Source organism: Cygnus atratus, chromosome 14 (assembly GCF_013377495.2).
Source record: "Cygnus atratus isolate AKBS03 ecotype Queensland, Australia chromosome 14, CAtr_DNAZoo_HiC_assembly, whole genome shotgun sequence".
Classification (NCBI taxonomy): Eukaryota; Metazoa; Chordata; class Aves; order Anseriformes; family Anatidae; genus Cygnus; species Cygnus atratus.
The window spans coordinates 385,837-402,272 of NC_066375.1; the positions used below are offsets into that span (position 1 = coordinate 385,837).

Genomic DNA, 16,436 nt, shown 5'->3' on the forward strand with positions numbered 1-16,436 from the left:
CTTTACCAGAAGTTTATCTTTAACTTGTTAGCTTTATGCTAGTGTTTATGGCACATTTCTGACCTTCAGGACTCTGGTTAACATCCAAGCATCCTGAATTTACAATTTAATTAATTATTGGAATGCCTGCAGCTGTGTATAGTAAGTTGAAAGGAGATGCTACTATTATGTTTATGGTGTTCTGCATCTTTAAATTTAGAAAAGCCTGCTACTTCAGCTGGACGCAGTGTCATTCTGGCTTTAAAATGATGCAGAGAATAATTCTGTATGCTTGCTCTTTTCCATGCACACATAAACCTACACAAACAGAGATACCCACAAACTTTATGATTTTGTTCTTTTCTTGTTTATTGCTTTCCTTGTCTTTGAATATGGTATCATAATGTGTAGTTCTTGTCCTGGTGAAACCAGTGATTTAATGGATTCTTTAACTCTCTAACACAACTGTCTGGATGAATGAGATCTTTTATGCATAGATGGGAGGCCTGGGACATCTTTCAGCTGCACAAACAAACACAGTGCTTTCAATGTTAAATGTGAAGTAAATGATGTTGCTGATTCTCTTTGGTGTGCCATGCTGCTTTGACTATATTTCATTACTACTAACAGGAAACCAGTTTTAGAGATCTTGCCTTATTTTGATGTAATGATAATTAGCAATCAGGTGTAGACACCAGATTTGTGCAAATTTAAGAGGTCAAATTTCCTCTAGTTCGCTTGAGCCTCGAGATATGCAGTGTAGAACTACCACTGTTGTGAGAATACAGCCATACAGTTGCTGCAGGCTTTATGACTGGCATGCAGGCATTCAGCACTTCAATCTTTGTCATATTAAGTTATTCAGGTGTAAAACATATATACAGCAAAGTTATCAAGTGGAGAAATATCACATAAACAGTAATGGCTAGGTTAAAATGATCCTAATGCAGTCAGATGTTTTACCTGATGTCTGGAATATTTTACAATCGGAAAGTCATCAGGTCCTAGCAAGCTGCTGTGACCAACAGCCATTTCCAGTGCACCTGAGATTTTTATTACATCTGCTTCCAATTGTCTGTGTTTGCCATATCATCCAACGGTATAACCAATAGCTCCAAATGAAAGATTTAAGTGTTGCATGACTGTCTGCAGGCTCACCAAGCTGACTCAGAGCCTGGCCTGTGTTCTTACATTGTGGTTTCATTTTTGTGTTGCTTGCTAATTGAGCTTGAATAAATATCCTGATTTTTGCATGTGAAATGAAACTCAGTTTGTTAATGGAGCATAAAAACTGACTATAAATATTTAAATAGATCAAAGCCACAATAGTGATTGCCCTTCTTCTGTACATGATTTTAATGAAGTGGAATTAATCTGTTTCTTAGGGAATGTTCATGTCTACTTTCAAGTGGAAAAAATATTTTTTTCCTGTCATACAATGGAAGCTATTTACATCGGCATAGAAGGTGGAAGAGAGGCATAACATTTACAGACTTCAGTCCTATGTGTAGGTCTCAGATATGGCTTCTATTTCAAGCTGACTCTGAGTTTCTGAGTAAGCCTTAAGCAAGTTGATGCACAGCTCTGTGTGGACAAAACTTATTCCAGAGCCTCTGGAATAACTTCTGACTGTGATGTATCTACATGCATAACTAGATGGTAGAGACAGAAACTACAGGGATTATATATGTGTGTGTGTGTGTATATATATATATATATACATACAGTTAAAAAGACAGACATAAAGAGAGGAGAGATACAGGGTTTGAGGAAGAAATGTAGTCCTCCTCCTGAAGCTTCCTTCCACCAAGGAAGCAGAGCTAGGACAAATCTCTTTCTGGACTCTTAAACACAGAGGCAAAGAGAGCCTCTTTCTGGTCAGCTGAGGGATTTGGACTGGCAGTCATTTTTATTCTCCCTTTCTGAAACAGGAGGCAGGTCAATACCACACAGTTTGTTTAATTAAGTTCCAGGGGTGGAATAAACGTCTATCCCTTTGCTACCACAGTGAGTTACACGAACTCAGTACTGTGACTGTGAGGATCTTGGTTGTAGTAGGGTGTTGGCTGGTGTGGAAACCCACACCAGAAAATCAGCAGGTTGGTCTGTGCATAGTGAATGACCGTATCTGTGGTATGGCAGTGTGGCTCGGAAGATTCCATCCTCAGGTAACCACAGTGCGTGCTGACTTCTTCTCATGATATGCACCTGCAGAGCATAAGCAGCATGCTAAGGATGGGAAAGTTGTAACTTGAAGAGTAATACATGCTCTTTTGTCTTTGTAGAAGGTGAATGGTTTCTCCAGAACTGTTCTCAGCTGATGTAGCTTTGGGGTAGCCTAGCCTTCTCCACAGATATCCTGGCTCCAGAATCTTAGTCAACTAACTGCTTAGAAATTCATAGTCTTTTCCAGGTTTTGTTGTATGTGAAAATGTTAACTGAAATGCTTTGATCATTAGAGGTATGTAATTGCAGTTTTCGCGTCTGTGATACGGTTTAATCACGTGTACCGCACCTAACCTTGCTATGTAATTTCAACTTGAGATGATGTTTATCACTTTCTTGGGTAAACCTGAATGTGGTTTCTGAGTGCAGTTAAACAGCAGTGTTTGCTTCAGATATAGTGGTTTATGTTTCCAGAATGGTTTATTAAATAATCTCATTGTGTGAGTCATATACGAACATATAAAGGTAGCTGCCATGAAGAGTGCTTTATAAAATCCTGTCTCTTTTACCTTTATACCTGTTTGCTGGGATGGACTTGTGATTCTCAATAGTAGTTAATCTGCAGCCTTCACTTCTGTGTGATGCAACTGCAGTGAGCTCTCCTCCCTAAGCAGGAAGGCTTTGCATGGCTTGCAGCCCAGACCTGCAGTTTTCCTTACAAGTCCGGAGAGGGTATTTTGAATAAAGAGAAAGAGATTAAAGTGAAATGAAAAGCGTCTCTCTTCACTGGCACAGGTGCTTTGCATCTCTCCAGTAAAAACACAGTTGTGCTGTCATCTGATAATGACAGCAAGATTAGACTGCAGCAGAATGATGAAACCAAACAACAAACAGACTCCGTGCTCCACGAGGCAACAGTGTTGAGTGATTTGGTTCTAAAACAAAATACTTGTCCATAGAGTAATTAAACATCAGAAAAACAAGGGACTTGAGCATCAGCAACTTATCCTGTTACGTCCTTCCAGCCTGCCCTCTTGATATTGTGATATTTTCCACTACGAGCACCTGAGCAGGCTGCTACAGAGCAGGTGCCGAGTTTGGAGTGCACTCAGCTGTGAGATATTTCTGCCTTAAAAACCGTGTTGCAGTTGCAGAAAACATGAGAAAGATTGATTTAAAACTCTTTCACTTAAATAGTGCAAGTCAGACTGGATACTGGGGACTGTGGGTTAAGAGCACTGCTACAGGAAAGTCCAGAATATAGTAAAATATCTTTATTGTATGGCTCAATTGGCATTCTGTGGCTTCTAAGTGCGGTGTTGGGTTTTTGCGTTTCTTTTCTTTTTATTTCTCATCTTCTGGTTACTCCCCGCTCTCAAAATACTATATGAATGCGGGAGGGCTGAGCGAGAGATGCCGTGAAGCTGCCAGGCTCGGGCTGCTCTGACCCGCCGGGGCAACGCGTCCCTCGGTAAGCAGCGTTGCCGTGGAAATCCCTCGGTGCGGGAACAGTTAGGCTGGGCTTCGCTCCTGCACGGGGCGAGCCGCGGCGCCGAGGAGCGCGGACGGCCCCGGGCTTCCCGGCCGCCCGCCCCGGTGCGCCCGGAGCCTCGGCGGCGATGCGCCCGAAAGCGGGCCCCGAGCGGCGGCCGGCGGGGCGCTGCGGAACGCCGCCGGGCAGCCGCGCGGGGCCGAGCGGGGGCAGCCGCCCGGGCGGGCTGAGTCAGCAGCGCGGCCCCGCTCCGCGCCGCGCCGCTCCGCCTCGGGGCCGGGGCAGGGGCCGCGGCGGCTCCGCTGGGCTGGCAGCACGGGGGCCTCTCCCCGCCGGGCAGCCCCCGCGGCGAGCCCGAGCCCCTGCCCCTGCCATGTAGGCCGTCTGGAAACCGGAACAATCCTCATGGCTTGAGGCGGGCTTGCCGCAAGTTTTCCTTGATTTTTAGTGATTTTCTTTTTTTAGTCTTACATGGTTTTATTACCTTTTTTTAATTACCGTTTTCGGAAGATGAAATGCTTTTCTCGTTACCTGTCGTACATCTTCAGGCCTGCCACCTCCATCCTGTCCTGCAGCTGCCACACGGAAGGTACCGGCTGCCCGGGGCGGCGCGGGGGGGGCGCGGCGGCAGAAATCGGCTTCTGGCCGCCGACAGCGGGAGCGGCTGTTACTGGTGCTGCTGACCGCAGCAGAAGGCTCAAACGGCGGCAAAAAGCTTAAAAGACATTTGAAGGCTTAGCAGAAAATGATTTTGTTTCTGTGAATGCTTGTTTTACTATCAAGTCTGCGCTAATTTTGCAAACTAGCAAGCAGCAGGTCTGGCTTAAGGGAAGACTTTCTAGCTATTGTTTTACAAGTTTATGTAGCTTGTAATTGGGGCTCTTAATTCATCTGTATATTTCCAAGAAAATTAAAAAATGATTTCTTGCGGTTCCTGCATTTGGTTCTCCGTGCTATTTCACTGATTCAGTAAAGCCTGTTTTCAGGTCTCAGCAAAACAGCTGTGCAGCTCTTTGGGATAAATGAGGTGTTATTGACAGCGCTTGAACTTGGTGTTTGGTGGGCAGGAATGCAAAGTATCGGGTCTACATCTCGCTGAGATTTCAGTGACGCTTCTCGCATAGGGAGTCCTTTTTCATGCTAATGTATAATCTGGTGTGATATGACCGCATGCACATGTGCTGCATGTGAACGATCGGGCAATTTTGTGAACCATCTACATTCGTTCCCAACAGAGCTGCAGGATCAATGCTACTTTCCTAGACCTAGTCACAACACTTTCTGTCACTTGCCCTAGCCATAGTTAGTTTGGGGAGATAAACCCAGTCACTGACAAGGTAAGTCTCACTTTACGTGGTGCTACCCACACCCAAGGTACTAAGAAGAAATTAGGAGCCAAATTGTATTTTAAGTTACACATGGATATGGGCCAGTGTTGCCAGTGTTGCTCTGGGGGTGTCGTGTGCTGTCTTCTGCTCGCAGATGAGTCTCATGATGCTGTCTTTGCTGAGGGTGCCAGAAAATGGATTTAATCATAAATTATTCTCTAATTGGTTCTATGGGATCTTTAACCCCTCAGATGAGGGATTCAGTGCCAACTTGAGTCTTTAAACTCTTTTTTCTCCAAAATTAGTCAAGAGTATTCTTAATATTAAGTATTGAATTCCTTGTTGTGAAAGGCTTGGATAATAGAGAAAAGGGGCAGGGTTTGTGGGTATTTCCATTTTGGTCCTAAGAAGAGTTTCTAATGTTGCTTTTTGTAAATAACTGTTGTCAAGTGAAACTATTTTTATGGGTGGCTTGAAATGCATTCTGTGTTTCATACACTGGAGTATTTCAGAAGTCTTTAATTTTGATGGTTGAATTAGATCTTTCTCTATGGTGTTTCGTAAAACACTTCATCTGAAAAATGTTTCAGCTTTAATGCAGTGTATGTAGGATAGATACCTCTGTCAAGAGCCCTTTTCCTTCCTGAGCGGTGCGTAATGTGCCATCCTGTGTGATCACAATGACTACTTGACACCATGTTATTATCAGTTATTTACTTAAAAGATTCCTGTGAAATAAATCGGTGTATAAATGAGGCTGTTGATCTGCACCTACATGGCGGAGTGTGTCTCAGAGGGGGGGAGATCTTCAGGAAGAGTCTGCTCTGCATCTTCTTTTCAGTTAAATCACGATGCAAGTTCACTGTCAAGAGGGAGGGCTCTGGGGAGGTGCTGGACAGCTGTGGCAAATAAGAAATTGCATGCATAGTCTAGCTTAAAGCATGTGAATTAGCAGCTTGAAAGCAGCCCTGGAACAGGTCTCTCTATACTTCAATAGGTCAATGGCTTGAGTTTGTGTCTGAGAGAGTTTTGTGTGGACAAAGATGAACACAAGGGGAGAGAGGAGATATCTGATGAGGATTTTACTGTTAACTTGATATACAATACACACATGTTGTGCATCTGAATATGATTCAGGTGTGCTGTGCCTTTGCAGGATCTCCACTTGAACCACCTGTTTTCTGGGAAAGATGATGCGAATTCTGACATTCAGCTTGATTAAAAAAAACAGCAGAAATAATTTTAGTCTTATCCTTTCTGTGTCTTAGCTACCTCAATGAACAGAAAATTTCCCACCCCCCCCCCCAAAAAAAAAAAAGTTGTAAACCTGATAAAAGCAAAAGAAGGAACAAACAATGGTTAAATGTGATATAGTGAACAACCAGAGAAATCCTGGTATAAAAACTATAGCTGTTTGATTTTTTAGTAAGGAAAAACAACCTTCCCTTCACTCAACTTTCAACATACTTATTTGGCTATTTTAAGACTGTGTAGACTGAAATACCAACCTCATCCATGAACAATGTGAAAATCCAGATGCATACTGTGGGGATGTATGCTCACAGTACATTTTTGAGATGATTGGCTTCAATCTCTGCCCAATGTGTGGATCTATCTAAAAGGAGGCATGGGGGGGAATACCTTGCCTAGGCTCCTGATTGCTTGACTGAGAACGTTATCAGGTTGAAGATATGGAGTGGAAGGATCAAGCAGGCAGGACTGGGCATTAGATGATGACGCTCCAGGATAAATTATTATATCTATCTAGGTTATGTTTCAGTTCAAGCAGACAGTGTGGACTTGCTTTATTTAATTTCCTCTGAAATCTGTTGGGGTAATTTTATCTCCTTAGAACAATTCAGACTAACTCTGGAGTTCTTTCTTTGAAAAAAAGTCTCTGAAAATTTCTTTTGTTTTCATTTTGACTTTGTCCAAAGGCACTGCTCCTTAAAATATTCTAAACAAGTAATTTTTTGATTGCTCTACTGGAATAGGTTATTCAATGGAGAAGTGGACCTCGCTGTTTTAGGGGAGTACTAAAAAGAAAAAAAAAAAAGAATTCAAGAAAGAATACCACACTGGCATGCTATCTATTCTTATCCATTGCAAACAATACATTAAAAAAAAAAGAGAAACTTGTATAGAGCTATTTCTCATACCAATTATCAGATGCATATCATTAACTAAGGGTGAAACCGAGGTCTGGAGAGTTGAAATGACTATGTTACAGGCTAAATCACTAGCAGAACTGAGAAGACAACCCAGGGAAGAGCGTGTCTCCTGCTTCAGTCCTCCGAGTGGCTAAAAAGGCCAAACACAGAATGGCTGGGGTTGGAAGGGACCTCTGAAGGTCATCTAGTCCAACCCCCTGCTGAGCAGGATGACCTAGAGCACCTTGCGCTGGATGGCATCCAGGTGGGTGGACAAGAACACTCTGTATATAAGGTCCAGCAGAGCAGGATCTAGTGCTTGTACCTACACATTGGATTGATGAAGTTGCGTTTTGGTATCTCTGGCTTGCTCTAATGGAGCGCTAACATTCACAAATGGACAGGACTATTTATGGAGGGAAGCTGTGATGCCTCAGTGACTGGGTTCAGATACTGCACAGGCCAGCACAGAGCCCAGGACTCCCTTGGCAAGTCTTTCAGCCAGGCTTTGCTCCAAAAACAGACAGAATGAACAGGATGTCTGAGCCTGTCAAACAGAAAAGGCTGTTTCTGTCATTCAGCCTGGCAGTGGTATGCCTCAGTGTGTCACCCTGGGTACTTACCCCTTCCTGACAAAGGTCTTCCTCTGAACACCTTTCTAATGCCTGCTCTGTCTGGACTGAGGTCTGTCAGTTAGACCTGGGTTCTTGGCAAGGGGCATGCTGTGTTCCTGTAGAGTAGAACCAGCTTTCTCCTGTTCCAGGTTCTTGCAGGACCCGTGATGTCTCTAATGGGTTTGTGGAGTAAATAGTGTGGAATCCAGTGCATGCCAAGCCTTCATTTTGTCCCATTAAACCTAAAGACATACCTGTAGCTTGACTGAATATTAGGAGTTTGACAGAATTTGAGTCAACCTTTTGGACCCTTTATGTTAGTTCTGAACTGCGTTTCAGTGAGGAATATTGCTGTAGAAAAGTATTTCTTGATCTGTTAAGTTGCAAAACAACTATTTGGTTCTACCTTGTTCTCATGGTGGTGTGTGCACTGCAAATTCATCCAAATATCTTTTGATATGGAGTGTGCACTGTGGACTTCTAATGTTTACAATTTAACCCTTTTCCAGTAAATAATAGAGTGATTAGTACCTTAACAGAACTACATATATATTAGTTTTATGTTTGCTCAGAACTGTGGATGGGCTGCAGCATTCAGTAGACTTGGTGTTTGTTTTTTTCCCCCTCCAAAAACTGACCTTTTTTAATTTCTGCAACATGTTCAACTCAAGGATATCAAAGATTGTTTAAATCCTTAGCTAAGTAACTTTCAGGAAAAATGCCTTTGAATTAGAAAAACAATATCTTTTCCTGCAGATGAGGAAGCAAGCACAAAGGTGGGAAGTGAGTTCTGAGGTCAAAATTGTCATACTTTTAGTCATACATATGCTTATCTTCCAGAACTTAAATAGAAACGTATTTTTGTGCTCTTTTCTGAGCACAGTTTTGGAAAGTTGGCTGTTCTGTAGAAGTGTTAATTCTTTTGAATGCTTCAACTGAAGTTTAGATGTAATATTTATTTCTTAACCTTAAAACCTGTTAATGTGCTTAGGAGATCTTTAATTGCATTATTCATTTGACAGTCAGACCAACAACTTGCATACATCTTCAGTAACTTCCAAACTTTTTCCAATTGGGTTAACATTGGTTGAGCAGGTAGGAGGTCTGGAATCACTTTGTATTTGGCACTGCTGAGTGTAGCCATTCTTTGCTGCAGCTGTGGGATCCTAGTGTATCACTGCATTAGTTTGTTGCAGATGCAAATCTGCAAACAATAAAAATGTCTGCTTTCAGTTCATTCACTAACACTGCAATTGATATTAAAAGATTCAAATGTAAATAACTCATGTGAAAGACTTCATCTGATATCTGAATTTGCTGTTAAAGTCTAGATAGTTTTTTATTATAGCAGAATAATAACGATGTAAATTTAATACTGCAATACTATAGAAATACTTCCTAAAAATCTGAACAAAGCAATTTAAAACATATTTAAAAGAATCATTTCAAACTAGGTTCAGAAAAAATATGTACTATAGGTTTTATATTATTTTATCAACTCTAATCACCATAACAATGTAATAAGAAACTATAGTACTTTCTTTAGTTAGTTTGCAAAAGTACATGAGAAACTTAAGGAAGTGTCTGCTGAACACATGCAGAGAAGTTAAGACAAAGGTTTGGAGTTCAGTTGGTGCTGTGAGTAGGCACAAGCAGTATTGATGCAAGCAATAAACTTAGTGTTTGCTCTGCACCAACAAATCTCAATTTTTCTTGATTTGAAGAATTTACCAGGAGTGTGGCATTACTCTGTATCTCACGCCTGCGCATTCTTTATTTGTGCAAATAACTTAGAGTGACTAAATCAAGGAGCTTATTGAAGAAAAAAAAAATTATGGGGGTAATACATTAGGATCAGTAGAAGGGCAAGGACAAGGTTTGTGGTTGTCAATCGGGAATTTTTATACTGGCTAGTTTTTCTTTTTATTTGGGTGGTAGGAGGGAGACAGTGTACTGGGGATAGACCTTTACTTGCTTGGAAAATAGAAAAAATACAAATAAGAGACATCCAATATACTCCAAACTGAGATGCACGTGAGGGGTAGAGCAGACTTCTCTGTGCAGTACAAACAAGGAGTAGCCACCACTGGTAATGAAGGGTTTGGAAACCCTGCCATGCTTAATCTTAGCTGTTGTTAAATGCAGATGATAAGGGAGAAATAGTACAAATGTGACTCATGTTAGAGAATAACAAGTGGGCAAGGGAAAAAAAAAAGACACAAAACAAACAACCCTCATGAATCACAGCTGCAGAAATGGAAAACAAAGTCTTTGCTATACAATTACCACAAGGCATTATCTGGGTCTGAGTCTCATTAGTTAACCTCTCTATTGTCTTTATTATGTTATCATCATGGCTGCAGTTACTGCCCTCTTAGCTGGTATCTGGCACTTTTGTTAAATTAGTCATTTCATGGCTTTTCTGGGAGATGGCATTATTAATATTTTAGCTATTCTGAACTATACTCATTGGGACTGCTGATACTATGGTCTGGATTTTTCCACATTGCCCTGAGATCAAAGTATTGGGGCAGGGCTAGAAGAAAACATGGATAGCAGATAATGAATAAATAGAAGATAACGTCATAATGGTGTTTTGGAAGGAATTTGAAAAAATGGTTTGAGAAGTCCCTTGAGAGTCACCTAGCAGGATTAACTGTACTTATTGGTACTATTGATGCAGTACAGGGATTCTTATAAAATATCTTTATCCATGACAGATTTAGTTTGGAATCTTACTCACATCCAGCTGATCCATAGGCTCTTGTAATTTAGCAATAAGATAATAAATAAACTTCAGATTTTTTTTTGAATGGCAGGAAATATACAGGAGAAAACGGTCATGTTATATTGCTTCTCTTTAGACTTCAGCGACAATACTAAGAGATAATTATTGCAGTTAACATGGAAACACAGATGTTATAAAAGACTGGAGGGCTGGTAAGAGCTTGGGAGGTCTCTTAGTTCACCTTTGTATGCAACAGATTCTGGTAAAGCAGATACTTTTGATGGGTTCTTGTCAAACCTCAAAGAATGCCAGATAACTACCTTTGCAGGTAATCAGTTCTAGTGCTGAGCTGTTTTTATGCTTAAAGTTTGTTTATTGCTAACAACACATATCTGCAAGTTAAAATGATATTCAGTCTCCACTACGTAGTCTGCAGAGGAATTGTTCAGCGTTGGCTTTATCGTAATGTTGTATTCCATCTTGTTCAGTCAAATTCACAAAACAAAGCTTTCTGAACTCTATTATTCTTGTTAGTCCTTTTTATTCTCCCTTAATGTGGGATAGCCAGGAAGGGAACTGGTGCTGTAGCTAAGAACATCATCAGTCCCTGGCAGAGAATATATCTTGTATGTTTACTGCATTCCAGCCTGCTGATGTGTTAGTGTTATGACCTGGGGGTCAATGGCTGTTAGCTCAAATTCCGTTTGTGCTTTTGTATGAATCTGTCCCCCTACTTTGGTCAATTTTCTAGGCACAATAGAGGAATTCTGGCTGAAGTCATAAGTTCCTGTGTTGCTGAATATTGTCTGTCATGCATGGTCATGGCTGTGTCGGATGGCACCCTAGACGGTGAGAAACGAAGGCTTGTTAGATGTTACGCAGTCAGCCTTCCTCACCCCCACCCTCCTGAAAACTTTATTTTAGTCGAACTGTTGTCATTTTCCCTACTTTCTTCTCCTCCAGGGGTCATTTTCAGTGCACAGTAAGCCTTGCAGTGTTAACACCTAGGGTAAGAGCAATTACAAAGCGTGCCCAAGTCAAGGGATTCTCTTCGGTGTGGCCAGGTAGGCTCCGCAGGTACGTTCATCTGCTGCAGCTGCGTGCAGTTGCTGGAGTTGGTCTGGGTTTCCCAGCAGGCGCAGAACTGAGCCAGGCGGCTGTGCAGGCTGGGCTCCTGGGGTGGCTCTGGGATCTGTAGTGGGAGCTTGTCCCAAAAGAGAGAGATGTGCAGTAGCTCTGAGTCCTTTGTGCTGCGCTGGCACACACAGGTACCCTCCTACATCACCAGCAGAGCTGCTGGCAGGGAGACACGTTATCACCTGCCTTCGACAGGCCTCTGTGGGTGCTCCACGTGTTCTGCTGTCACCACTGCTAACCAGCAGTGGCTGCTCTAATAATGCAGCTCAAACGTTTTCTATTCTAAGCCGCTGGTCCTGATCTGTGCTTGCAGCTCTTTCTCCTTCTGAAGAGTCACCCTGGTGAACTGCTCCGAGTGCAGAGCAGCCACTGTTCAAACATCTGTGGCCATAGTGCTCAAGAGCTGAGTGGGGGAAAAGAACTGAAAAGGCAGTTGAATAAACAAATTAAAAAATAAAAATAAATTTAAAAAAATCAATGTGATAAATATTATATATTTGAATGCTTCTTTCAAGGCCTCTGGACAATGGCTGTTGCCCGTGCCCGGGGAGGGCTATGCATGAGCCGCAGCTGCAGTGGAGGCACAGGGCAGTGTCTGTGCGTGGTGAGGGTGGGTGCCAGCCTGCAGCGCAGCCCCGCTCCCCCTGCTGGGTGTGTGGGGACAGAAAGCCTTTGTCTCTCATCCCTCCGAGAGAGGGCAGAGCCTGCTGGAGTCATCCTGAGGCGGGTACCAGGGTGCTGCATGTTTTCTCAGGCCAGTCCCAACGTGGTGCCCGCTGCTGCTCACAAATCAGATGTAGGTATGTGGGGAGCTCTGTGGCAGTGAGCTCTCCTCCCGCCAGCAGTATAGGTTTGCTCTACGGGGAGTTTAAACATAAAGCATATCTACATTTTTTTCAGGAATTACATGTACTTCCAAATGGCATAGTGTAGAGATGAGGGAACACATAAGCTAATTCTGATCCCTGCTCCTTGAAAGACACAGCTACTCACTGGTCTTCAGTTAAATAGCTCCTGTGTTTCCCTGACCCCAGTGCATTTCAGATTTGGCATCATCACCTCTGTGTGCAGTGGGGGTCACGTAAAATGCACAACTGCCTGTTACAAGCACTGCTGAACATGCTAGCAGTGTGATGCTGCTCAAGCCTGCTGGACTTGCCTGGGGGATGTGGTGAGTCCTTCCATGTACTTTTAAACCTTACCTCTTTGTATTCAGGTGTGTGAGGGCTCTGTTCATCTTTCTAGGTCACACAAATACATTTTACAAGTGTCTATCCTGTGGTCTGTATTCAGTATCACTATTTTGACAAAGGCTGAGCTCTAAAAGGTCATAAAGCATCTGCTTTGGTATAAGAACTCTGGAGCTAACTTGGCTCATTTAATGGGATAAGTTTAAGGAAGTTAATCTGTTGCTTTAGGAATACTTTCACCTTCAACTCATTAATACTAAATATTTACGTTATCCAGTGCTTGATTTATAAAACTTTCAATGACAAGGTGAGCAACAAGCACACACTTGAATAATCAATGCAGTTTTATGAAACTGACTTTTAGCTCAAAATGACACACTGCTTTAGTGAAAAAAAATACACTAAATAATGAAACCAATTTTTAAGTAGACTATTTCCTGAATGTCTTGATACTTGCAAATTTCAGGGTCATCTAGAGAACAAAATGTGACTTTATTTTAAAATTAAAAGTTCTGAGACTGTACAAGTACAGTACAAGTACAAGACTGTACAAGAGTACTTGTGCGAATGGTTACCTGGCCTCAGAAAGGTTACTAAAGGATGTAGCAATTCCTGTGTTCAAGTATCCTTGAAGTAAATTTTCTCTGAAGCCTTTAAGAGTTCTCTGTTTCTTTACACTTATGTTTGTGCCCAACCTTTGCATTGGCATTTTTGGAGGCAGTAGCTGAGATGATGTGAAGGCCAGGATGTTTAATCACTTATTGTTTGAACTGATTTTAAAGCTTAGCTCAAAGGTGCACTTAATAAGCTGGGGGCTATCACTTTAGGGGGGTCTTTAACATGAAAGCTCAGCCAGAGGCACCTTAAAATTAAACTCTACATTAGGAGGCGTTTATAAGCTGAGATGTTAGCCTCTGGAATATTTTTGATTAATTGATGTGAAAAATAAAAATATTTTTTTACCCATATGCTCTATAAGTCACCACAGAAAGGAAGTTCTCTTTTTATTAAGATCAGTGGAATAGGAATTCTTCCAATTCTTCCAATTTTCTGGAAGAAACAGCAATACCAAAGTGAAGAGGAAGAGTGTGCGGCAGGTGTTTAAAGTGTTTTAAAGCATCCGTTCCTGGGTGTTTAAACCATCAGTTAAATAGAACCAGGTGGTAAACTGAGCACTGGCAAACTTCTGTGTCCTCTTCTCTTCTTCCCTATTGTCTCTGCACAGGCACTTTGCAGAACAAACCTTGGTTGGGATTCTGGAGTGCTCTTGCGATGGCAGGGCTCCACAGCCAAAGGCCTTGACCTGCAGTGAACCTACAATGGCCAATTTTGTACTAGTTCAGTTCTGCAGATGTTAGCTTAGGTATTATGATGAATATTATACTTTAGGATTGGTATGTCAGTTTTGTTCCCAATGTGCCTACCACAAGCATGTTTATTTTTCTGGTGAGTCATTCTCATGGCTTTGACTTGAGTTAATCAGGCACCAGCAGCTGGGAGCTTCACTGAAGTCCTGAATTACCCTGGAGTAAAAGCCACGTATATTACAGTTGAAGCAGCTTTAATACTAAAAAATGGTATATGCATTAGAGATATAGTAACGTTTTGTACGTATGCAGATATGTTTTGGTGTAACTAATAGTCTCTAATTACATGAAGAGAAGCCATTAGTTTAATGCTGATGGAGGAGAACACTGAGTTAAGATTGAGCTTTCGACAGTAATTGCATTCCCTGATCTAGCAATTCTTTAATTTCTGTCCAAGTGTTTTATCAACCCTTTTTTTTTTTTTCTTTAGAAAAGAACGTCAGGAACTGAGATTAGAGGAAGTCTGTTTATCAGAATTTGCACCACATGCAGGAATCCAAACACCTGGTCTTTTCTTTCCATGACAATAACTGAGGTTAATCTTGTGCAGCCACTAAGAAATGGATTGTAGCTTGGCAAATTCCCTATCCAAAATATTAGGCATGGCGTCAACATGAAATGTAGTGTATGAAACCAGCTTCTCTTCCCAGTGAGCCTAAAGCCTAGTTTCTTTTATGTCCATTTCTATTTATTCATTTGTGTTTACTCTTGTAGAGTTACAGTGCTGTCCAGGTCTTCCTGAGGTACTAGAGGCAGTTTTTGCCTAGCGCCAGACGTGGTGAAAGAGGAGGAGAAAAAGGAAAGGAACAGGGCCCCGCCTGAACTTCTTTTATGAAATGATCAACTTTGCCTGAACAGGATATGATGGGGGGGCTCTAATAGCAGTTGTGCTGCTCACCAGTTGGCAAGATGCCTAGCTCTAGAGCTGCCAGGTTCAATTATTGGTATTTAGACATATCAGTGGTGCAGATGGTTCTGTTTTCTGCATTAAGGATGACTGGTGCACCTGCATTTTTGTTGCAATAACTCAGGAGCTGGAAATATCTTTCCTTGGCTGTGGGAATTGCATTTGCTCTGCATTTTTTCTTCCTCTGTCCATGTCAAGGCCTCTTAGGGGTGGAAAAGAAAAAAATTCATTACTAATATATATATAGATTTTCTTACAGGGTTTTACTTTGTTCTATACTATCTTCAGGAATTTATAAAAGAGAAAGAAGGCTGTTTCTGCTGTCACAGATACAGAGCTTTATAGTTGCAATTACATACTTTCAGTATAATTTTTGCCACAGAATGAAGTAAGATATTTTTTATCTGAATGGTAATGCTCTTAGAGCACTTCCAGTGGGGGCAAAAAGTGTGCAAGCCACTTCGAAAGATGTTAGTGTGTCATTAGGAACTCAGCTTGAAGTCTCTCTCCTTAATATACTGAATTCTGATGGGCAGAGAGTTGAAGGTGAGAGAAAGTGTTCTGGATGATTCCTCTGTGCTTCATTCACTGTTTGATTCCACACTTGAGCTCTTGGTGTCTCCAGGAGGAACAACACAGCACCGGTGCTGGGCTGAGGGGACCTGCAGCTCCTTCCCTGCGGCACTGAGGGAGGAGGCTTCCTTGGGGAGGGGCGGCAGAAGTCCTCCACCAGGTCTTCTCACTGGGCCGGCCAAAAGCAGAGGTTGCCCACTCAGGAGTGGATGGCCAGGCCCATGAGAGACAGTAACAAAAAACACTGGAACCATTGGTCTACCGGCTGCCTAGCATTAATGCTTCCTGCAATCTTACACATCAAACCATCTCCAACAACAAGAAGGAGCACAGTTATGAACATATTTCCAAGGCTCTAGAAATATTTCTGCTGTGTCACTACAGATGGATTCAGCTGTAGCTTCCCAGTGTTCCTGTGTCATCTATATTTAGTTAGTCCTCAAATCAGCACAAAGGTACCTTCTGTCATCCTCCCACTCTGAAGAGACCTGATTGTGCAGCCCTGCAACCTCAGCTAGAAAGAGGAAAAGCAGCTGGCTGGGAGTCTGTGCTTCTGAGCAGATCCATTTTCTCCTTCTGCGTGCTGAAATGCAGTTAAGAACTTTTGGGGAAGGCAGGATGGTGAGTTTGGTGAGGGTGACTGACCTGTAAGGAAAAAGCAGGGAAGTCGTCTCTATTTTTCTCACCACAACATCATCATCCTGTGCCTTGGCAGGATTGCTGAACTCACTCTCCTGCCCAGTGGCACCACAGTGAGGGCATGTTTCCCCATTAGCACGGAGGCCACCCTTCAGCACGAACCCTA

General features: G+C 42.2%; 1 protein-coding gene across 1 annotated transcript in view; it reads left to right on the forward strand.

Moving 5' to 3' along the window:
• Window positions 1-3,913: 3,913 nt before the first annotated feature.
• Window positions 3,914-16,436, forward strand: part of PPP2R2B (protein phosphatase 2 regulatory subunit Bbeta) — a 97,361-nt gene continuing 84,838 nt past the window's right edge. Inside the window, exon 1 of the mRNA XM_035560677.2 lies at window positions 3,914-4,226. Within this exon, the coding sequence (XP_035416570.1) occupies window positions 4,109-4,226 (118 nt within the window). The 5' untranslated portion in view covers window positions 3,914-4,108. The remainder of the gene's footprint in view (window positions 4,227-16,436) is intronic.